Here is a 24,158-nt window from a genome sequence, read left to right as displayed (position 1 = left end):
CCCGCCCCGGCGGCTCCCGCAGCCCCGCCGCCGCCCGCGCCCGCGCCCCGGAGCCGCGCCACAAAGGGCCCGCGCGCAGCCGCCGCCGCCGCGCGAGGAGCCAGGATGGTCCTGGTCCACGTCGGCTATCTCGTGCTTCCAGTGTTTGGCTCTGTGCGAAACAGAGGTATCGCTTTTTCCTTTCGGGGTCCGCTTCGGAGCGTGGATCGCCGCAGGCACCGGGGCGGGGGCGGGCGCCGCGGGCGGCGGGGGGCTCAGGGAACACCCGCGGGGACGCAGGGCGAGCGGTGGCTTCTCCCCTCTCCCTTTTGGGGGACCCCCCAGTGTGGGGGTGGCCGCCCTCGTGGGAGCTTTTGTAGTGAAGTTAGGGTTTGGCGAATTTGGGTCCCTCCCTCCCCAGCCCCATTTTTTATTCTTTGCGGCGGACGCGGTTCCCCCAAATCACAGCCCCTTCCCCTAATACCTAGCCCTGTATGATCGAAAGAAGGAGAGAGATACATGACTGTGTGCGTGCGCGCGCGTGTGTGTATGTGTGTGCAAGCGTACTTGGCTTTCTGTTATTTGGTTTTTTTGAGGCATATGTATGTTTTGTGTTATTTGTGTTTGTATTCCTTCATCTTTTGGTTATCGCTCCCGCTGGCTGGTTAGCTGGGATCTGGTATGTGCCCTATCCCGTGCCCCAGCCCCCACCCTCTGGTGGGCACTTGCACGATTTCCCGTCCGGTCCCATCCTTTTCTCCCCTTTAACCCTTTTCTTTTTCGCCCTTTTGTTACCCCCCCCCCCCCCCCCCCCATTGTCTTTGTATGACAGTTGCATTTATGGATTCAAAATGCTTGGGTGTGTGTATGTGAGTGCGTGTGTCAGTGTGTGTGCGCCTCGGAGTCAGACGTGCACTGCTGTGCACCCCCGGTCCCGGCCGGAGCGGGGTGCCCGGCCCTCGGGTGTTGCGCTGTGTGTGCGGATGAGGTGCGAAGCTGCCCCCACGCCAGGCCTTTGCCCTGGGCAGGCGTTGACAAAGCAGCAGGCCGGCGCCGGCTTTGTTTTTAACTGTGATACATGGGGTGTGTTTGCACGGTCCCCTTCCCCACATCCCCTTTCCCTTACATTCTACTCCAACAATAGCTTGGTTTCCCCCTCTTCTTCCCCCCCCCCACATTTCTTCCATTTTCTTTTAATCAAAAATTCCCACCTCCCAAAGCGAATCTGAGATGCATTTAGATTCATTTTTTTTTTTTTTCTTTTTGTATTCTGCCTCTGGACTCACATTTCTCTTCTTGGAAATGTTTCTGCTACCCTCTCCCACTCCAAGGCTGCTTAAATCCCTGCTGGCTGAGGCCCTCCCCCACTCCCCCCTCCCTCACGCACAGAATGATGTCTTCCCTTTGCGACCAGGGCTGCTCCTTCGAGTCAGAGCAGGGGGTGGGGTCGCGGGGCGAGCGCTTTAGTGCGCCCCAGGGGCCCGATTGGGCAAGAAAATGAAAGCCCGGCCCTCTTTCTTCCAGCCCAGCTGTCCCCAGCCCCACGCCTCTCCCCAGAACCTAAAAGGCAAGGTTGGCCCCCTTAGGCCTGTTTGAACCGCAGTTTTTTTGTGTGATGATAGAATGATGACATTCTGCATTTATCAAATCTTTTTTTTTTCTTCATTGTGTAGCTCAGTGAATGGTCAACTCGCTGCTGTGTGCGCTGTGACCCTTCTGCCTCCGCATTTAGCTGTATTGTGACACCCCTCTTAACCATCTCCTGTCTCCATCTGAGGAAAGCATTGCTATTTAAGCAGCAGTATCCCTATCTCAGGCCGGCCTAGCGGTGGAGGGGGTGTGGAGGGGGTGTGTGAGGAGTAGGTCGGGGCGGGGGCGGGTGAGCTCTCCCTGGAAATGTCAGCCCCCTCCCCCAATACACAATTATGTCTTCTTACTTGGCATTTCCTCTTAAAACGGGTGTGGAACATTACACTAGGCAGAAATTCAAAAATGATTAAGAAGGATGTTGAGCCTGAAAGTATAATTATCCTGATTAAATCATTATCATCCTCATTAATACCACGGATCTCTAAATACCATTGCAGGATGCCGATTTTACATTTTGAAATTCAAATTGCTCAGCTGCCTTTAAATTTTATTTTTAATATGCTCCCCCCCCACCCCTGCAAGGTCCCCTCCCCGCCCCCCCAATAAATTCTGCCTCTCAGTCAAAGTTTACTTTCATGGCAAACACGCCCACAGGAAATTCAAGGGCTGAGGGTGAGTTGGGCTGTGGGTAAAATTTAGCACAATGAGATAAGAATTCATGACCTTTCGATAGAGGATACTAATGCTTAACCCAACAAGGTCCTACACCACAATCTTCTTGTAAAACTATTAGATAGCTTGCCAGCTTAAGTCTGTTCTTTTTAGTTTCCATTGTAGTAGTATAGGATGTAGGCCATTTCAGGATAGATGTAGAGAAATAACCATTTTTGTATCTTCATCTTGTTTAGCTGAGTACATTGCACTGTAAATCCCTGTTAAGTGGATTCCTTTTGCCTTGGCTTGGAGGCTCTGGCACCCCATTTCCCACTTACCTGGGTGCCTGTCAGCTAGCTTCTTGGCAGCACCCAGGCATAAGTGAAGAGAGTACATTTAGTCGGAGGCAAAAAATAATAAGTATATGTTTATATATATATGAAAATCTTGAATGAAATGACAGTTGCTATTACCCCATAGCCTCTGAAAATTTGGTGCAGCAAGGTCCCTGGCTTAAGGGGGAGCCATGGCCACGGTGTCTTAATTGTTTAATTGTATGATGTCAAGAGTATCTTTGGACATCCGCCCTGGCCCTCAGAGCTGCCCCTTTAACAGCCGGCTCCCTCCTGCTGGAAAACTGCAACAAAACGATGGCAGTAATGTAAGAATAAGGCCCCTACTTCGAGGGTCCTTCCAAAAGAAAGTCCCAAGTGGCTGCCCCAGATTGCCATTTGGCAATCTGAAAAGAAAGAGCAAAAAAAAAAAAAAAAAAGAAGAAGAAAGAATCCCCAGCAAAATGGTTTTCCATTAAACAGGGATAGTGTGTTCTGCTGTGCTGAATTACTTCCTGTTCTTATTTTGTGGGTAATTTTTTCTGTATCAAATATCCTTTTGGTTGTGTATCTTTTTCACCTTTTCTTGTACTAAAACTAAAGCATGATCTGTATTTTTTTACATCCCCCAGTTGACAATGTACAGCGCTCGGTTAGAGATGTCACCCTGCTGAAACGTACTGTGGTCGTGTAGCCCGGGCCATCTGCTCATTGTACGCTGCTTTTGTTCTGTTGCTCCTTCCGAAGCATGGTGGGCCCAGCCTTTTTTTTTGGTATCGTGTGCATGATGACATTGTTACACACAGAATCCACTAATACTAATATACAATCTCTCAATAAAGAACTAGTTTTCCTATATTAACCTAGTGTGCTTTTTCTCTTGCTGTTTTCCCATTTATTGTCGTATCCTGCTGTTTAGATTTTTTCCCTTGCTTTTCTATCCCCACCCTCACCCCCCCCCCCCCCCCCCCCCCCCCCCCTTGTTAGATTCGGGTGAATGCCTTTTTTTTTTTTTTCTTTCCTTTTTTTTTTTCCTTTTCCTTTCCTTTCTTTCTTTCTTTTCTCTTTCTCTTCTTCTTTTCTTTCTTTTCTTTTTCTTTCTTTCTTTCTTTCTTTTTTTTTTTGGTGGTACAGATATGGTGACTTTAATCCCAACCAGTCCGTATCTTTTTACAGTAGACATCTGGGGCCATGGGAAAGGTCAGTTGCCCGGCCACACCGAAACAGCTCAACTGCATAGAGACAACCCCTATCTTTGGCCACGTGTGCAGCCTGCACATTTCACCATAATTTCTGAGTTACACAGCACTCGGTTTGTGATGCTGGTGAAGAGGTGGGGATATAACACTTAGGTTGAGAAAAGGGATACTGTTCTTAACTAGCAATCTTGTAGCATTTCAGACTCGCCTGAAAAACCCATTTTTAGTTGTGTTTTAACATTTCCTTTTACTGTCTCATTGATTTACTGTCCTTATAAATCATGCCGGGGGTAACATGTTACATGTAGTTGAAGCCATGGTCTAGAATTTTAAAGTGCCCTCTTCTATGTACATCTTTAAGTTCTTGGGACCTGCAGTGTAAGTTTTTCATTGAGATCCTGCATAAGGAAGATGTTGGGAACAGAAACCAACTCAGACCACCCCCCACATTTATCCCAGGGTCAGCAGCCTGACCTGTTACCGTAGAAATAAGAGAGTCTGTGTCCTCTGTAGGCTGTAAGCCAGTTAAAGCTGATTATAGCCTAGTTCCCGGACAGCTGCCTCATCTGTGGTCCTAGTGCCTCTCTTGAGAAAGAAAGCCAGATCTCTGCCGTTGTCTAAGTGTGTAGGGGTGTGTGTGTGTGTGTGTGTGTGTGTGTGTGTATAGGAGGTGGGGTGCAGATCAGGAGGGACGTCGGGACCTACCCCCAAATTGAATTGGAAGAAGAGCCCTTAACATGTATCTGTTTTCCATAATTACATTTGAGAAGCCAGTGGAGAGGTATTTTTCCCCCAGAGTGGAACCCAAATTCAAGCATTTGTCAATTACACCTATTCAGTTTCAGCCCAGAACAAGTCTTGCTAAATGAGGCATTTTAGAAAGGGAGGAAATAGGTTGATTAAAGAAATTCTCAGTTCCTCCAAAGGGTCATCATTTTGAAGCTGTTCTTCCCAGGCTGTACCTCCTCCTCCCTCCCCCAGGCTGTCTCCCGGGGCCCCTCTGCCCCACTGCTGGCATTCCTTCTCCACGCAGGTGCACCCTGCCTGACCACAGTGCTGCCTTGCCTTCTTTGTGGCTTGGTTGGACTCTCCTCTCCTCCCATTACTGCCCTTTCTGCTCTGGCCCTTTGTTCTTGTGCTCTGCCCAGCCTGGGTGGGAAAGCTGAGCTGATTTACTGTGACACATGGACACACATGGAAGTTCCCAGCGGAGGCTCATGCTGTAGTTGGTGCAAGAAGAGATATGCAGGCCTTCAAGGATTTTTTTTTTTCCTTCTTCTCCTCCTCCTTTTTCTTCTTTAATTTCGGTTTAACACGAAACTTTTAATTTTGTTTCTAGTTTGAGAAAGCAAAAGCAACCATTCTCCAACCCATCCTCAACAGCGGTAAAACTACCCCCCCAAAATCAGGTGATGACCCTCGTTTTTGTCCTAGAGAGCAGTGGCTATTATTAGATTGATGCTAACCAGCTCTAAGATTCTACTTCTCTAGATTAGTGTTATGTATGTCAGAATTAGTTGATCGATACATTGCAAGGATGGGCTCATAACCTAGTAATAATATAGAAAGCTAGTGGGGTTAATGGGAAGTCATGTTTCAGCAATTTATCAAATGCATACTCTATTTTCACCCAGATTGTCAGAAGAAACACATTCAGATGAAGAAGCCCTTTCCCCCTTGACTGGATGATCCAATCATTACAAAGCCATTGTACTTTGTATCTACTCTCTCAACCATCTGACACATACCCGTTTTAATAACTTTTGACTCCCGGATTTTGGAAAAGCCATCTAGTTACTTAGATCCTACACCATAGACTTTCTAGTGAGAAGAAGCACAGCTCTTGTTTACCAGTCTTCTTTTCAAACAAAAGAACTCTTGAAGCTAGCAGCAGATAAGGACCACTTAAATGATGAGTTTTCTTAAATAATAGTTATCCATAAACCAGCCAATACTATGAATCCCTCAAGATTAGGGGAAAAGACCATCAAGGGTCTTGATGCTCCAAGATGCAGGTGACAGAGACTGGGTCACCTCTCTTCGTCTTACAGTTCGCTTACCTCCTGCCCTATCCTTTCCCCCCACATCCTTCCCATCTTTAAATTAAGGTGTCCCACTGGAAAACTTACTGGTTTCCTGTGCTAGGGAAGCAAAACTCCATGCCGGATCCAAGTGCATTGTGAAGCCCCTTTCCTGGCCAGGAGACACAGGCCCCTGACTCCAGTTCAGGCTGTGACTCTGGATCTCTCAGTCCTACCTCACTACCGTTTGCACAAAGGTGCAAGACATTTGTGCCTTAGTTTTTCTGTGGATCTAACTAGCTCTTTAAAAATTCCTGGCTTAACATAGTACGAACATGAATCAGTATTTATTAGTTTCCAGTAGGGCTTAGCCACAGAGGAGCCAATGTACTTCCATGAGAGTTGGGGGAGAGGGGTGGGCACAGCTTGCCTTAGAGAGACTCAGGATTTTCTGGATGACTTAAGAACCAAAAGCAAACATTTGTAACCCTGCAGCAGAACCCACTTGCAATGCCTGTGACTTCGTGTGTTCAGTCATTCGTTCATCCACCCACTCACTTGTTTATTCATGTAGTTAATGGGTGTTTACTGAATACCTACTTGGGGCCAAGTTAAGGGGGATACGAAAGCATTGTAGGACCTGGGTGTCTGCCCTTCCGAGAGAGGCTTATGCTGAGGCTGGGAGATGAATGCTTAGGAAACCGGATGCTGTCTAAGATGTTCTGTGCCAAAGCACCCAAACGATGGCAGAACATCCAGACTGGGTGAGGTGGAAAGAGCCTGGGGCCATCCAGGGGTTAAGTCCTAGCCCTGTCTTGGCCCGGAAGTGTGAACTTAGACCACTGCTCTGAGCATCATCTAAACAGTGACCATCCTGATACCTGACAGGGTGTGTTTAGACTATTCAAAGGCACCTGGCATGCAGCAGGTGCCTAGGGCCTGCTAGATGGCTGCCCTCCATCCCCCATAACCATAGGAATTTACTGGTGAGGGATTAAATAAAGTTTCAGAGACAACCTTGCTGAGGAGGTGGGTTAAGATGTGCTTCAAAGATTAGTGTGCTTCAGGAGGGAGGAAGAGGGAGAAGGGCTCTAGGTGGGGGTGGGGAAGGAGCGAGACTTTGGCTAAGGCCAGGAGGCTCTGCTGATTTGGCAAGAACAGGAAGTGCATACGAGGAGGCGTGTGTATGTGTGTGTGTGTGTGTGTGCATGTGTGTAGGGGTATTGCATGCAGGTCTGCTGCCTTGTGTGGCCTCAGGAGGCACGGGGACCATTGTCTGTCTTTGAATGGTTCTCCCCAGAGCACAGCTCTAGGAGTTAAGCAGCACAAGGTCTGGAGAATGTAGGACAAAGGGCCGGAAGATACTTTGAAGCCCGTTTCGGAAGGCCTCGGGAAGCTCCGGGAGAGTTTGAACTTGCTCCTTTAGCCATTGGGAGCTCTCTGGGGAGAGTGGTATTTCAACAACTCATTGTGGCAGCTGGTGACACAGAGGTGAGCCTAGGGGCTGAGGCCAGGGAGGCGGCCATGGCAGGCTTCCGGGGGGTGATGGAAGCCTACACCAAAGGTCTGGGGGATGGGAAGGACGGTTCCCATGAGGAGCCTTACCATAAGAAGAAGTGAGCAGAACTGAGTCCGGCGGAGGGGACAAACCAGGAAGATGGGAGCAATAGTTAGTTTCAGGGAGAGATGAGTTCAGTGGGTTTGAGATGCCAAGAGTGACAGAAGGAAGGGGACCATGGCACTGTCCTGGGATTAAAGACTTCTAGTAAGTACCCGGTGGGGTTAGAAATTCACTTCAATAAAAATTCTTCATGTTTCCATGACAACTCCTCAAAAACCTCTCTCTCCAGTCTCGGAATCCCCTTATCCGGTTGTACGCACGCATCTTTAGTCAGGAGGCCATTCTCTCCGTAGCCTCTCTTGCGACATGGACCCCCTGGGTGCTGCGCCCTGCTGTGCCCTGATATCTCAGCCTGAAGGATTTTCATCCAATCTCACCCTTCTTGAGAAGAGAGACTCCAAGGCAGGCAAGTGCCAGGGTCACGCCCTCACGGGTTTGCAAAAAAGGTTGGCCCTGCCCATGTGAGGAGGAAGAACCTGGGGGTTCAACAACTTCCATCTAGGTTCGATCATGGAAGGACTAGAATGACATTTTGGAAGGGGAAAAAAATCTCAGGTGTCCACCCCTCTGAGATCATGCCAGTGAAATTCCTCCTACATTTCTGTGCATACATATATGTATATTTTTTGGCAAGCTGCAAACACAGTAATGCGCAATCCTGCATTCTCCATTTTTTTAAATGTAACATGTCACAGCCTTTTCATGCTTTCCTATGTTGTTTTGACAAGCATCACTGTTACTGGCTGCACGATATTCCCCGTGAACCGTGGCTCTGCACCTGGGCTCGGGACCATGGGAGGCACTCACATGGCCCTGGGTTGCAGGGCTGCTGTGGGCCCCAGGAGAGGAGAGGTGGGTGGCGTGGGGCTGACAGCTCCGGAGCCTCTCTGCTCACCATCAGCCCCTCCCATCAATAGGCCCAGATAGCTGGAGGGGAGGGCAGGTCAGAGAGGGCTTGGGGAAGGAAGAAGGTTTGCAGCAACTTTTGAGATCTGGGTGCTGGTCTTTGTTCTGCCACAGACTTCTGTGATCTTGGGCAGGTCAGCTTCCTCCCCTGGGTCTCGGTTGGCCTGCCAGTCAAATGGGGAGGATAGACCCATCGAATCTGTCCTCCAGGACTTGTCCCGTGAAGTGATGCGTGGGAAACAAAGCGTGAAGCCGGCCCAAGGCAATGGTAGCAATAATGAGCGGCGTTTCTTGGTGCTGGGCCTCAGATGGGCCATGCGGCGCAGTGGGTGCTGTGGGGACAGCTGGGGCTCACCGTCCTGCCCCGCCCCGGGGTGGCCTGCGGCCGGCTGACTACTCCACGCACTCACTTGCTGTCTGCCAAGGGAGCTAATGGCCCAGTGGTCCCTTCCTGCGTGAAAACACTGGGGTTTCCCCTAGATGTGAGGCACCCTTCATTGCCTCTTTGACTTTCCACAGGGGTAGCAGCCATGCGCTCTTTCGTGCCCGGTGGCTAGACCACCTGCCCTGGGCAGCCGGGAGTGCTGTGAGACGGCAGGGAGCACGGCCCGCGGGCCTGAGCCCAGGCTCACCTGATGCCCGAGCGAGAAGTTCCCCTTGTTCCCTAATACATCCTTTCCCTGAATCATCCTCCGGGGTGTGCCAGGCCGAGCAGGGGAGCCACCCCCTGGGTGGCCTGTCCCATGGGGCTCAGCCACTCCTCCCAGGTAGCGGGGTGCAGCTAGGAGAGGAAGTGGCGGCTGCTGACTCAGCACCAGCCTGCCACGTGGAGAGGGGGTGGAGGAGCTCTCCCAGGCTGGGAGGAAGTGGGAATTCAGCGGACACCTGTCTCAAGGAAGGGCAGGAAGTTTGCAACAGCTGCTGCTCCGAGTCTGGGGCTGAGAGTGGGAGGGAAGGGGGGGGGCGCTCTCCAGTGTTCCTTCCCCCCAGCAGCCAGCTTCACTGGGGCTCTGCTCCCCCGGCAGCCGGGGCCTCCATACCACCCTCCCCAGTGCGCAGGGCCTGACTGTCCCCTAGGACCACCCCCCTCCTAGAGCAACTGCTCCTAGGCTCCCAAACGCTGTGTGCGGGAATGGATTAATGCCTCCCCCCAGGGCTGGCGATACCAGGAGTCTTCCTGAAGCCAAAGGGTGGTCCTCCCCGGAGGGCCCTCAGCCTCTAGGGCATTCCCTGGAGGCCGAGCTGGAATGGACTGGCCAGAAAAGGGCCCTGCTAAGCAGAGCTGAGAAATCCGACTCTGGGGAAGGTGAGGCACGACGGGGGGAACACGGGTGTCCACAGACCCTTCTTCGAGGCTCCCGGCACAGCCAGCCGCCCCCGGCTCAGTAGCCTGTGTGTCCAGCTTGGTGGTGAGGGAGAGCGAAGAGGCAGCTGGACAGAGCCTCGGCCTCGATTGAGTCAGAGCTCACCAGAGCTCCTCCTGAACCCCGGGTTAGGTGGGCTGTGGCCCTGGCCTCCCCTTTGGTGGACCCATGTCCCTCGGGGCATAGGTGGAAGTCAGGCCTAAGGGGGGAGATCGGTCCGCCGGTCTGGAGGGAAACTGGGCCTGGGAGGCGGCACCTGCTGGACTTCCTTTGGCTGAGGGGATAGATCCTGAGGCTGCCCCTGTCCGGGAGGCAGGGCTGCAGCCAAGCCAAGAGGGGGAGGGCAGTAAGAGGCCGTGGGAGGGGACTTGGGCCCCCCAGAGCCTGAGGAGCCCAGCCTTCTCCCTGCCAGGTGGGAAGGGCTTATGGGAGGGGTGAGGGGAAGAGAGGTCACAGGTGGTGAAGGGGACAACAGCCAGCCAGCCCTCCCCTGGGCAGGTGAGCTGGGAGTGTGATGGAGAGGGTGGGCAAGGAGCCCAGACACGGACTTGGGGTGCATTTTCCCATTCTATCCGCACCGCATCCTGAAGGGTCCTTGACCCGTCCAAGCTTCTCTAGGAGACAGGTTGAGGAAAGAAGGAGCATGGAGGATGGGAAGGTGGGAGGAAGAAGTTAGAGACATGCCCTGTTGTCACTGTCCCCACTCCTCAGCAGGGGCCGCTCATCCTCTCCTGAGGACTCACGAAGTCTGTGTCGGTCCCTGAAGAGTCCTTCCTTGGGCTCACCATGGCAGGGTGGTCCTGGCCTGCCCTCTGGGAGCATCCAGACTAGAGGGGAGCTGGGAGGGATGTGCAATACAGAGCAGAACCCTTGACTCCCGGCAAAAAAGGGGCTTGCCGTGCCCCAGCAAAACATGGCATGGTTTCCAGTTTTACTGCTAAATCTGGGAGAAAAAGGGGTTTTATATTAGACTAGACAAGGAACTCTTAAGTCACCAGTTGCAAATGTTGCATGAACTTTTCAGTGAAAATATAGGACTCTGATGACGTATTTCATGCGGGCAGGCCAGACAGTAGCCCTATGGCTGGGGGCTGGTTGTTCAACACCCCTCTGACATTTGGGTGCTCCTGGGGAAGAGTATGAGGAGTGCCAGGTGAAGCAAGGTGTCCTCTTCACAGAACTGGAAACCCTAGCCTGTCCAGGGGCTGGAGTTGCAAAACCAGCTCCCGAGCGCCCCAGTCAGGATTGGGACCTGGGTCTCGTGACTCTGGGGGCCGGTGCTCTTCTTGGGTCTTGACTCAAGGCGAGTTGGAAGTGGCCTGAGCTCCAGCAGCTCCAACAGGGGTGGTGGAGTGATGCTTTGTCGGAAGCACAACTGGGTGAGGCTGAAGACCTTGTGGGGTTTGACTGGATAGAGAAAAGGATGGTATTTCAATATGGTGGCCGATCTGCCATATTGTTCCCTAGTCTGGAGGGCTAGGGCCACGACCGGGAGCGAGGGTCTGAGTGGGGAGGTGGACATGAATCCCATGAGGAAGCATGTGAGGGAGGCTTTCTCGTGGGGGAGGCCCAGCAGGGCTGCCCCCGGGACTCTAAGGACCCTCATTGTTACCGTAGTAAAATATACACAGCCGTTCCCCCTTCTCTGCGGTTTTGAGTTCCCAGTTTCAGTTACCCACTGTCAGCTATAGTTCAGAAACAGTTGCTCCTCCTTCTGACGTGTGGTCAGGTCAGTGACAGCCTAACCCGACGTCACCGGCCCCGCGTCCTTCACCTCACTTCCTGTCCTCAGGCAGGCATGTTACCACCTCACATCATCACAAGAAGAAGTGTGAGTACAGTACAGTGAGATATTTTGAGACACAGACCACATTCACATAACTTTTATTAGAGCGTATTAGCACAATTGTTGTAATTTATTCTTAGCTATTATTAATCTCTTACTGTGCTTTATTTCTAAATTAAATTTATTCCAGGTATGTGTGTATAGGAAAAAAAACATAGTATATATAGGGTTTGGTGCTACCTGCCGTTTCAGACATCGACTGGGGGTCTTGGAACATATTTCCTGTGGATAAGGGGGAACTAGGGCAGAGCATAACATTTGCTGTTTGAACTGCCCCCCCCCTTTTTAAGATATTTATTTACTTTTTGACAGAGAGAGACAGTGAGAGAGGGAACACAAGCAGGGGGAGAGGGAGAGGGAGAAGCAGGCTTCCCACTGAGCAGGGAGCCCGATGCGGGGCTCGATCCCAGGACCCCGGGATCATGACCTGAGCCGAAGGCAGACGCCCAACGACTGAGCCACCCAGGCGCCCTGTGTGAACCCTTTTAAAGTGTACAGTTCGCAGGCGTTGAGCATTTTCACGACGTTGTGTCACTATCAGCACTTCTTACTTTTAAAACCTTTTCATCGCCCCAGCCAGAAACTAAGGGCCGCCTTGACTTTGAGGCCTGCTCCTGGGCCGGGCAAGGCTCTGCTTGCGGGCTCTCCTTGAGGACAACTGGGGACACTAAGCGGTAGTAAGAAGTGCACAGATCTTGGCATCCGGAAATCTTGGGTTCTGGCTTAGCCAGGTGACTCTGGACCTCCCGAGCTTCATCTCTTCGTCAGAAAAACTGCAGATGATTGTTATGGGTGCCGGCGCCAGGGGGAGGTGAGGATGGAGGGACGGATGAAGTGCAAGGCACTCGGAGCCCTGGGCGGTGCTTAGCCAGAGGTGGTCATTCTCCAGCTCCCTCTGAACACACACCCCGTTTGTTCAGGCCTGGAACCCTGGAACAGTCTAGGGGGTCCTAAGGGAGTGCAAAGGGGCAGACAAGAGAGGGCCGGGCATGTTTCAGCGTCACTGCATAAGCAGTTAATGAGAACCTAGGATGGGCTGTGGGCAGCCAAGGCACACACAGCCTTTGGCTCACAGCCTCGCTGGGGAGAGCCCTGAGAACCCTGAAGTGGGTGGAGAACACAGGCTGGGCTCCACAGAGGGCCAAGCTGATGGTCATGCTGGCTAGAAAGCCTGGCCCAGCCTGGAGGCAACTGGTCAGGGCTGGCACACGGGATGGGGAGAGGTCACTGAGGCCTGGAGAAGCCAGGAGGGCCTCCTGAAAGAGGCAGAACTGGAGCTGCTCCCCAGGAGGGAGATCTGAACCTCTGCTGCCTGGGGGAGTTCTCAGGTCAGCCTGCCTTCCCTGCCCCGCCCCCCCAGACATAGACCCTGATCTGATCCAAGAGGTGAATGTTCAGAGTCCTGTGGCTGTCATCCTTGTCTGATTTTTTTTTTTTTTCTTTTCTGGAGCATTGGGTCCTCTCATTTCACTGTCATACCACCCATTCCAGTCCCTTCCTCCCTGCTATCTCCCCTGGGCCTGGCCACTTCCCCTGCAATTCTCTGCCCCCTCTCCCACCCCTGCCCGGCCAGGCCGCCTGAGGGCCCCGGTGGGTCCACATGCCATCCCTCGGGTACACCTGCAGAGGGCGAGGCCGCCCCAGGGGAGCTGGGGGCTTCGTGACCGCCCTCTCAAGTGGGCAACCCTCTCGGGGCGCTGGTTCCGTTCTCTGCAGAATGGGGTGCTCCTCCTGACCTGCCGGGCTGAGTGAGGATGAAGTGAGGTGGGGGATGGACGATGCCCACCCTGACGCCTGACCCAGGGGACGGGGCTACTCTCGTCTTACGTGGCTGTCTACTAGGGAGTTGCCACGTAAAGAATCTTCTGCCTGTTTCTAGGAGGCACTTTGAATTTGGTAAGGGGAACAGAGGGGAGGAGGAAAAACTTCTTTGAGCCCAAGTGTTCTCATTTGTAAAATGGGAACAATCCTGATCAACCCACCTCCCCTCCCCCCAACCCCTCCCCACACTGGCCCCCAACAGGGTTATAGAGGCTGAGATTTGACGGTGGATTTGTTCAGCTCGTCTGACAGCTGTGCACGGAGGATGTACCCCGGGCCAGGCATTGTGCACGGCCCTGGGGACACAAGGAGAACAGCGACAACAAAAGCACCAGCAGATGCTCCCCGGGGCACTTGTCTGGGCCAGCCACTTTCCTAGGCTCCTTACCTACCCTCACCAGACCCAATGGGAGGGGAAGCAGATGCGCCGACAGGCAGGAAGGTTCCAGGTAGGTACTGGGTGCTCTCCCAGCCTGGGGGAGCTGATCCCGAGCTGAGTCTTAAGGGATGCGTGGGCTTGCCCAGGAGAAGGGGTGGGGGCAGCGTGTTGCGGGCAGAGGGGCCGCGGGGGCACAGGGCAGGCTGAGGAGCAGAGTGCCGCCCCTGCTGTCCTGGGGGGGGGAGCTGGGGCTTTGTCACTCCTGGGTGTCAGCATTGCAGTGTTGCCCGGGGATCTGCTGGCCAGCTGGCTTTTGTCAGGAGGGAAGTGCACACGCTCTCCCCAGAGGCAGATGTCCTGAGCTTAGGGCTGAGGGCGACCCTTGAAGGCCTAGGAAACAAGGTTGACATCTCGACAGCCCCCTGCCCCCGCCCCAGGAAGCTATGAGGGGGCAGAGTAGCCTCCCCCACCTTCCAGGGGTTTTCATGGCCTCCTGCCGGGAGGGCGGGCAGGGGTCCGGAGGAGGGCAAGGTGAGGGGGATGTGGCGTGGGGGGGGCGCTGGGCCTGGAGGATGAGGGGGTGGAGCCGACCCTTGCAGTAGGGCCCCGGGGCAGCGTTTTCCACTCTATCCAACCAAACCCTGGGACCCCTGAGCTGTTCAAAGTTGTTTCTGCAGAAGAGTTACATGTTCCCCCAATGAGCAAACTGCTCCGCGTGTCACCCCTATGGCGGGGCGCCCCGATCCGTGCGGGCACGCGGACTCCCCCCGTACAGCGAGCCCTTTGGTTCTGCCTGGGTAGCACTTCCCCACGCTACCTGCCGGCAGACCTCTGTGTGTGTCCCCGTGCGAGTCCTAAAACAGCCCTTGAACTTGGTGCGTGGGGACTGTTTGGGAGATGCCAGCCCGGGAACTGGGTCATCTAGCTCAAGGCTGGCCCAGCAACTCCTTATACTGCAGAGAAATGGCAGCTAAGAAAGGCCGTGGAAGGTGGCCCATCTGTTGGTGACTGCCTGTCTCGAAGTCCTCTCCCCGCCCCAAGTCTTCCTCCTAGGAAGGCCGTCTTTACCTGCCGAAGAGAAGACTGTGAGATCGGGAGGTCAGGGGTGAGCCGGTCACTGCCTCCCAGCGACACCCTTGCTGGCCAGCCTGGGGGAGCTCTGCCAGTGGCCAGGGAGCCGAGGGGGGCCCTGGAGGGACTGGCCTTGTACCAAAGCCCTGCTCTGCTTAAGACTTCCCTCCTACCTTTCTATATTTATGACCTTGTCCAGATGCCGCGGCAGGGGCTTTCTCCCTGCCCAGCTGTGAGCCCCCGTGCCCCTTGGCCCCCAGCTACGTTTGACACACGATCGACATGGCACTTGATACTCACATACTTGTGTCTCCAGATGCTCAACCCCAGCACGCAGTCAGCCCCGCACGGTCCCAATGTAACACGCGTTCATACACAATCCGCACCCCGTTAGGACACAGCACACACTCTCAGTCACACTCATTAACATCTGTGCTGGATCGCAGCAGGGAGCACCCACACACACATTCGCAGATGCCAATCAGCGCGCACATACCCCGCCTGACGGCCCGCATACATGCATACACACAAGTACATCCATGACACCTACTCGCATTGTCTCACCAAAGGCAAGCTTAAATGTCCCCAGATGGGACTTCCTTCTCCTTCTTGTCACTGACATGCCTGCCACCTGTGCCTGATGAGGACCCCATCCCACCATCACCGAGTTCACACAGTTAATCGTCCAAAAAAGAGATGGAGACCTTCAGCCAGGATAAAGCCGCGAGGCCTGAGCATCTCCATATGCCGCTGGCCAAGTTAAGGGACCCAGACGTGCCTCAGAGCTGGGCCCTGCGACACCTAGTTGTCCCCATACTCAGGGCTCTGCTTTCTCCACGGGGCCTTGCTGAGGCCCAGGAGGGGCAGCGTCTGTGTGGGCTAATGTGAGGGGCACGGCTGACTTGCTGTGGTGTCCACTGTAGTCGCCTGATGATGGATAAAGCAAACCGCAAAAGCCCCTTTTGGATGTCAAGTGGCCTGGAGGGCTTCATGGAGGAGGTGGGGCTCGAGCCGGGGTGAAGGCTGAGGACCGTGCCATCAGGAAGCAAGAGGGGAGGACAGGGAGGAGGGGAGGCCACGTGAAGAACATGGGGAGGAGTGAGCGTGGCTGGCAGCCTCCCCAACCCAGAGAACCCCAGTGGTGATTATGGGAACAGTTTGAGCAGAGATGGGAGAAGAAGCAGTGAGGCCGGGAAATGGCCAGTAGCCCTACTCTGCTGGGATTTCCTCCTGCCGACCCGGGAGACCCCTCATTTAGTGCTCAGTTTCTGCACCCAGGTGGCTGGGGGAATTAAAGAGACCATGCAGTATTAATGTTGCTGCCTTGTTTTATAAAGTGTCTTAACAAGCTGGTAAGCCAGGCACACTCCGTCTTATTTACAACTGCTATTATTTCTCTGACATGGAGATTAATTTGATGATAGCTGTTTATAAGCTCTTCTATCATCAGATGGGCCCATTACCTGGGAGGAGAGGAGGGCTGGATTTAATTTGTGAACAGTGCACTGGGTTTTCCTGCTCGGGAGTGTGTGTGGGAGTCACGGTCATAAATCACGGAAGGCAACAGCAGTGAGGAGACCGGAGGCCCGGGAGCTCCCCAAGCCGGCGACGTGTGGGAGAGGCATGTCCCGGCAGGTGGGCAGGTCTGCAGGCCCAGGGAGCTAGGTGGGGAAGCACAACCACCTGTGCAGGGAGAGAGACACTGGGGGGTCACCCAGCCAAGGAGCTTCCAACTCAGGACCCTACACCGAGTAAGAATCATCTGGGAGCTTATTAAAATGCAGATTCCCCTAGCCTAGGGGTAGGGCTTGGGAGTACCTGAGTCTGGAGTGTTCTCAGAGGAGGCCTGCCTCCGTATGCTCTTGCCTAGATGAGTCTTGGCCTATGGACAGGCCAAGGTGGCCTCCAGGTTCCCTCCGCTCCAAAAATAGGCTTCCCTTCCCTGGATTTCTGGAGAGAAAAGGACAGGAGAAGGGCCGGCAAAGAATGAGCAAAATGGTAAAGTTTGCAAAGGCTGTGTCCCTGCACCCATGGGGCCCCCCAGCATTGTTGCCACTCAGCTGGCTGTGAGACCCTCCTGCCCAGCAGGAGAGAAACATTAGCTCATGAACGTTGTCCCTCTGAGGGCTTTATAGGCATCACCTCTCAGGCATCTTAAGCCGATCTTTGGGTTATCTTTTATTAAAGCCAACTGAAAGATAAGAAAACTGAGGTGTTGCAAGAAGCAGTTTTAAATTTCATGGCCTAGAAACTGAGGCCTGGGTTTAAATGAAGCTTGGACATGGCTGTCCTTTCTATGACCTGAGGCAGTATTCCTAACCTGGAGGCAGGGCCCCCACACACGGACACTGCACCCCTCCCCAGAGAGTAAGATTACTGCATATGTTGGGGTAGGGATCTGTAAGAACTCGAGGTGCTCAAGGAGCGCTCATGCTCCATGGACCTAAGCAGCCTTCCTCCAAGGGCTGGCTCTATTTTCCTGGCGGGGGGCCTCTGGCACAGAATGCAATGGATCTTTCTCCACTGGTAGCCTGGCAGATCCTGTCCCTGCAGGTCAGTGGGGGAGATGGGTTGTGGAGGACAAGGGCCTACCTGACTCACACAAGGAACCCTCATCTTGCTCTGATGGGTGGCAGTGGCCCATGGGCAGTGACCTTGCCCCTTGCCTTTCCCCTTGCATTTCCTGGGCCTGTCCCTAGGATGGCCTCCTGCCTCCCAGGCCTGGGCCTTTCCTTCCCCGTCAGCTCTTGGCAGCTTTTGCAGGGTTCTGCTGGGGGGACTTCTGAGAATTCTTCAGGCCAAACATCCTCATTTCCTTCTCCTCGGGTGCCGTAAGCCCCATCCAGGATTGAGGAACTAGTAAATGCTCATAAAATGGGAAGGGAGCCAGTACGGACTCCATCAGATGCTCTCCCCTAGTTGAGAATCCACACTTGCGTTAATGTAGTCTAAGTTTGTATTAGCTGTTCTGGGCACACAACACCCTTTTATCGAGCTTAGTTCAGGTGGACCAGAACTCTCAAATCTGCCAACACCTGTTATGGAGACTCTTTGTCTTAGCCTAGTGGAGCTGGCTTATTCTGTAGGGTGTAAGTTTGGCTCTGGTGACCACGATGCAAAATAAAGGTGGCTTAAAGGGTGTAGCAACTCTCTAGAACAGCCTGGAGTTAGTGGTCCTGGGTAGTCATGGTTGGTGGGTACTTGATGTCAATCATCAGGTGTCTCCTCTCTTGTTGCTCCACCCCTCCCTAGGGTGTGGCCCCTTTTTTGCATGATCCAGGATGGTTCACCCCCATGTCCACTTTCCAAGCAGTGGGATGGAGGAAGAAAAGAGAGGTCAGGAGGCACATGACACAATGCTGCCTGGTACCCACTCACATCCCATTGGTCAGAACGGGCCCACATGACCATGTGTGGCTGCAAAGGAGGCTGGGAAATGTAGTCTTCATTCTGGAAGGTCATGTGCCAGCTAAATTTGGGGGTTCTGTTACCATAGAAGGAGAGAATAGATATCGGGAGACAAGTCGTCTTTGCCTCAGTTGGTTCTTAGACCCATACATTAGGCCTTACCGTGATTCTAGTTAAAGATTGTCCTGTGCGTGCACTTCTCCATTTAGTGTTGTGGTGGGTGGGCTAGCATGCTCCCCACGGCTTCACAAAGCCCCAAGGTGGGAAGGGAGAAGCCACCCTCCACCCTGGCATCAAACCCCTGCGCCGTATTGATGGCATGTACTCATTCATTTAATTACAGATTCTTGTGGTCCCGGTGACTAGGTCTCATTTCGCATCTTGTCCACAAGAATGTAGTAAGGTGTTAGAGCAGAGGCTGAGGTGATGACTGGAAGTGCCCAGCCCAGGGGGTGGTGTACGGTAGACCCTCAGCAAGTGCTGTGCGTCCTTGGGCAAGGTACTTAAACTCTCGGTGCTTCAGTTTTCTCATCTGAGAAATGGCGATGTAATCATGGCCGGCCGCTGGGGCTGTTGGGGAGATTCGGTGAGAGCCCACAGGCAGCACCGAGCCATGGCTAGGGCAGGGCATGGTAACTGCCACAGAGGCAGGATGGCTTGGGGGTCAAGAGCAAAGGCTCCGGGTCAGGCTGCTGGGAGAGAGTGAGGCTCTAACCTCTGGAGAAGTTGCGTGAGCCACATGGGATCCCTAGAGCTTTCTGCACAGGTCCCTGGTAAGGAGTGGGCACTCAGTGAATGCTAGCTTGCTCTGGGCCCCACCCTACCACCCCTGGTAAGGGGTATCACATACCAATCCCTGAATCCCTCCCCTTCCCTCGGCAGGTGGTTGGTGGAGACATGGGGAAGGACCCTGGGAATCGGAGTGGGGGTGATGGGGTCAAGGAGCTGCCACTGGGTAGAGGACAGGCCCCACGTTCTGGCCTGAGACCCTCTGCTGGGGGAAATGGGATGTGCCTCCAGGAGCAATAACTAGACCCAGACTTCCCATGTCGAGGGCTGGGAACATGTTCCCGGGGCTCCTGGTGGGGGGCCTGGCTGCACCCCAGGTGATTCTGTCTTCCTGTCTGCCAAGACTCAGCTCTCCGGGTTTTTACTGGAAGCCTGGAATGGCAGGGCTGGAAAGGACCCAAGGAGATCTGGCTCATCACCCCACCCCCTCATTTTATAGGAAACAGAGCCCGGAGAGAGGCAGGGGCTTGCTTGGCCAAGGGCCCTCAGCCAGGGTGAAGACCCAGATCTTCCTCTTGGTCTCTGTTCTTGCTCCTGAACCAGGAGGGCAGGAGCCATGAGCCTCTGTGTTCCCCAGGTCTCTTTCCCCTCCTCTGCCTTCTGCCCCCAATTATGAATTACTCTGTCTCTTCTCAGGCTGCAGTCACCTGTCTGGGGAAGTCCCAGGGAGGGGCCCACACATTAGCAGAGGCAAATGCGGAGCGGGGTTTGGGGGACAGTCTCTTGGGGGAGCAGCTATGATGGGGAGGGGGCATTGCAGGGTCAGGGACTGGGGGCCTGGGCTCACAGGTGTGCGCCGAAGGATGAGAGTGGGCACCATGGGACTTGCCTCCTGGGGTCAGGGTGGAGATTAAGTGACACAAGTTTGTGACCTGTGAGGGGCCATTCAGGTTCGAGGGCTTCTGTCCATCAGGGCTGTAAAGATGAGGTTTCTTGGGCACAAGGCACAGGATGGGAAGGAGAAGAAGCATGGTCAGGTTGCGTCGGCCCCGAGATCAAACAGTGAGAAACAGGAGGAATCTTGACAAGAGTCTCCATAGTTGGTTAGAATCGTTCCGGGCCCTCTGCCCCGCACTTGAACGTACTGCTGTGGTCAGCCATCAGTAGGCCTCTGAGCTGCACGCACCTTCTGCACTTCACATCTCTGACACTGGAGTGCACTTGATCAATGCCCATGCGTTCTAGCTTAATTGCCTTTTAAACATCTTTTCGTTGTTGATAAAGGGATGGTTCACCATGCAATTGACGGCCTCCTAGAACTGATGAAATTTGGCAGCTTTTTTATGCTCCCCATTCACAAAGCTTTGGGGGCCACAGATAAGTCTGTAGAACTCTCAGAGGCAAACGTCAGTGCCAAGTTGGTGATTCATAACATCTAGGTTCCTTTCTCAACATACACATTCCCCTTCATCTTGTTTTTAACATTTCACGACCCCTCTCACCCAAGGACTCAAGGGGATGAGCACATTGGGGAGGGCCGGAAGTCAGCAAATGGGGAGACAAAATTCCTGGGACCCGTTGGATGAGGACCAGCCTTGTTAATATTTCTGGGGGCCTTGGCTTCTTTGCTGGTCCAATGGGAGGAGCGTTCTCTTTCTGCCTTACTCTTCAGGGGCTGGTGAGGACCACAGTGTATACTTGCTGTCTAAAAGGCTCTGGAAAGGTCAGACCTGCCCCAGAGTTAATACTCTAGGAAAAATGTGAACTTCCTTGACTTTCCCTCCCTCCCCAAACCAACTGTCCAAGCCCCCTTCCTGTGCCTATCAGAAGACTGCCAATCTTCTAGATAGTCAGAGGACCCTTCAGGGATGCTGACGCCTCCCCGTCCCGTTCCTCCCCCAGCCACTGTCTCCCAGTGTCCCGGGAGGTCCCTTGCCGGGCCTCTGCCATCCCTGAATTCAGTGTCTGCCTGGCCTCCTGGCAGCTCCCTCCTTGTCTCCACCCCTTGAGAACTCAGCTGCCCCCTCAGGACCTTCCCTAAACCCAGCTGTGCACACGAGAGCCAAAGCCTTGCATGGCCCCACAATGCTTGTGGGACCCCAGCACCAAAGTCCCCGGATGGCCCCGCCACGTGGGGGATCTGACTGGTATGGATGATGATGATGATGGTGATGAAGGTGATGATAAAGATGATGATGAAGGGCCTCTGTGGTGGGAGGAGGCAGGGCCTTGTGATGGGGCTGCCAGGCCAAGGCCATGGGCCACTCCTTGGCAGGGTTCCCATGACGCTCGGCCCTAGGCCAGGAGGAGGTTGGCTCAGGGCAGGTCCAAGCTGCCGCCATTCCGCCCTCATTCCCCCCCTTGATTTCTTACTGAAATATTTATTAAGCCCCTACTCTGTGCCAGGAACTTGTAGAAGCTGACAAAGAGATGGCCTTCTCTCTCTTCCTTTCGTTCATTCATTCATTCACTCATTCCCAAATGTTGACTGAGGGACTGACCCTGTTCCAGGCATGCTCTAGGCTCCAAGTTTGCAGCATCTGCACCCCGACTTCTCGGAGCTGACCCTCCAGCGGGGACTGGCTGGTGGCGAATAAGTAAGCAGGTCAACAGCTTGCGAAGGTGACACGGGCTAGGGGGCAGGATAGCTCAGGGCATGGGGGCAGTGATGCTGGGGCGGGGGTGCCGGGAGAGGCGGGGGTGCTTACCTTACGTCCACACTGGGAAAAAGCTCTGTGGTCAGCTCGATGCTACAGAGCCCTGTGCGGAGGGCAGCGACAGAGGGTCCCAGAGGCTGTAAGGGACCGAATCTCGCCTCCCTTGTGAGCACGGCCGAGTCTGGCTGCTTCCTGCCTCCTGGCCGGGCTGGAGGGTCCACCTTACCAGGCATTCTGAGCACGGCCTCACTCCGTCCTCCTATCCCTGGGAGGTAGATCCCGTCATTATCCCCAGTTTACAGATGGGGAAGCTGAGGCACAGAGAGGTCGCCAAAGCCTACACAGCTTATAGAGGTCGAGCTGGACTCAGACGCAGGCAGGGGACCCCAAAGTCTGAGTTGTCACCACTCTGCTACACTGTCCCCGTATGTCGCGGCCACAGCCCTGGGTCCAGTGGGTTCTCGAGCCCTGCCACCAGACGGCTGCCTCTCTCGCCCACACCCTTCAGGGCAGGGGTGCTGACTGGTCGGGGTAGCACCCAGCACGGCATTCAGGGTCTTCCTCGGTGCTGGGCTCACTCTCCCCTTTTATGTGTGAGGAAACTGAGGCCCAGAGGGGCAAACTGACTTGCTCTGAGCCACATACTAATTAACAACCAAATAGGTTCAGGGAGTCTCCTCTCCTGCCTCCTCGTCCCTCTGTCTGGTTTCTTTGCCCAGGAGCTTCAGGGCTGGTGGCCAGGCCATGGGAGGGGGAGGCAGGGAGAAGGTGTGAGCACGGCGGGTCCGTCCATCTGCTCAGGACCATCTCCGAGGAGAGGGCAGGTGTGTGTGCACATGTACGTGTGTGTGCACGTAAGGGGGACTCACACGCCACCAAGGACGCCCGTGAGTCAGGCCCACGACAGGCGGTTGAGAGTAGAGTGGGTGCCCGGAGTCTCAGCGCCCCTTCCCGGGCCCCGCCTCCCCAGGCCGCTCTCCGTGGCACTCCTCTCTGCTCCCTCATGGCACCGCCTCTTGTCCCCCTAACTCCCGGCCTCCATTCGAGATCTTGGTCAAATCTGGTTGTGGTGTGGAGACATAGACTTTACACTCAGGGGAAACTGAGACCCTGAAGATTGGGGAGGCTTCCTCCAGAGCCAGGTGGAGCCCTGGTTGGGAGGGCAACGTTCTGTGCCTTTGAGCTTCAATGGTGGCCTCAGGCAGGGACAATGGGCTCTGTCATTAGGGTTACCTGGGGAGCGGGCCAAAATCCACATTCCCAGGCCCTACTGCACAGATACCTTTCTGAGGTAGGAATCTGTATTTTACGGACCTGTGACTTTTAAATGCAAATGAGTTGTTTTGTCATTAAAGAAGAGAGACACGCACCTGCATCCGGGAAAAATGTAAGTGGTAGGAAGACTCATTGCTGAGAGCAGGCTTCTTTCCTGTCCCACGGCCCTCTCCCCACGGGTGATGGTTGTTAACACTCCTTCTGGAGTAAGCAGCAGGGGCAGCCCTTGACGGGGCACGTACTGTGTTGAACAGAACCCTTCTGTCCCTGCCTTCTGGGAGCACAGAGTCTAGTTGAGGTGACGGGGAGAAACAGATGACCCACAAATACGCACGTTGTCATGAGAGGGGACAAGGGTCCGGACGACCAGAACGGGGTATTTGGAGGGAGCACAGCAGGGATGACCTCGTTTGGCTGGGCTGTGCTGGAGGGCGTGGTGGCGGAGGGGTGAGGACTTTTTGGTGTCCTGTCCAGGATGCCAGGGGGTTATTCTGCAGCCCTCAGACTCCACTCACTTCTTTCTCTGTGTCTGGCGTAAGAGGGGAGCAAGACTCCTCCCGATGTTTCAGAGTCACCTTCTGGTTGGGGACACAGGACATCAGTCTTGCTAAGGATTGTACTGGCTGCTTTAGGATTGTCCTAAGGCTAAATGAGTGGCTTAAACCAATAGAGATCTATTTTGTCACAGTACTGGAAGCTAGGAGTCTGGAATGAAGATGTTGACAGGGCCATGCTCCCTCTGAAGGCTCTGAGAAGGATCCTTCCTTGCTTCTTCTCTCTTCTGCTGGTGGCCAGGAGTCCTTGGCTTGTAGACACATCCCTCCAATCGCTGCCTCTGTCGTCATGTGGCCTTCTCCCTGTGTGTCTCTATGTCTACACGTGGCCTTCTTATAAGGACACCAGTCTCTGGATGAGGGCCCGCTCTCTATCAGTGTGACCTCATCTGAATTCGGTCACGTCTGCAAAGACCCTATTTCCAAATAAGGTCACTTGCATAGGTACAAGGGGTTTCGACTTCAGTGTGTCTTTTTGGCAGGACACAACTCAACCCACAACAAGGATAAAACATGCGGGTCCCGGAGTGACCCAGCCTGGGAGGACAGTGAGGACTCCAGGAGGGGGGCCTGGGTCCCTGCAGGCTGGAGTGGGTGGGGCAGGGCAGGCCTCAGGAAGGGGAAGGTCTGGATGGTTGGGGAGGCTCCAAGTACGTGGGGAGGAGGGTGGAGCAGAGCAAGTGGATGAGTGAAAGAGCCCAGAGCCAGGAATGCACAAAGCACACACAGCCACAGAGAAGAGGCACCAAGGA

General features: G+C 54.2%; 1 protein-coding gene across 1 annotated transcript in view; it reads left to right on the top strand.

Annotated features, from left to right (window-relative positions):
• The first annotated feature begins 105 nt into the window (after window positions 1–105).
• The window catches only part of RNF165 (ring finger protein 165), a 102,113-nt gene continuing 78,060 nt past the window's right edge, over window positions 106–24,158 (top strand). The window contains exon 1 of the mRNA XM_021686336.1: window positions 106–166. Within this exon, the coding sequence (XP_021542011.1) occupies window positions 106–166 (61 nt within the window). The remainder of the gene's footprint in view (window positions 167–24,158) is intronic.

The sequence above is a fragment of the Neomonachus schauinslandi genome, chromosome 14 (assembly GCF_002201575.2).
Source record: "Neomonachus schauinslandi chromosome 14, ASM220157v2, whole genome shotgun sequence".
In the NCBI taxonomy this organism is placed as follows: Eukaryota; Metazoa; Chordata; class Mammalia; order Carnivora; family Phocidae; genus Neomonachus; species Neomonachus schauinslandi.
This window is presented reverse-complemented; position numbering and strand designations above follow the sequence as displayed.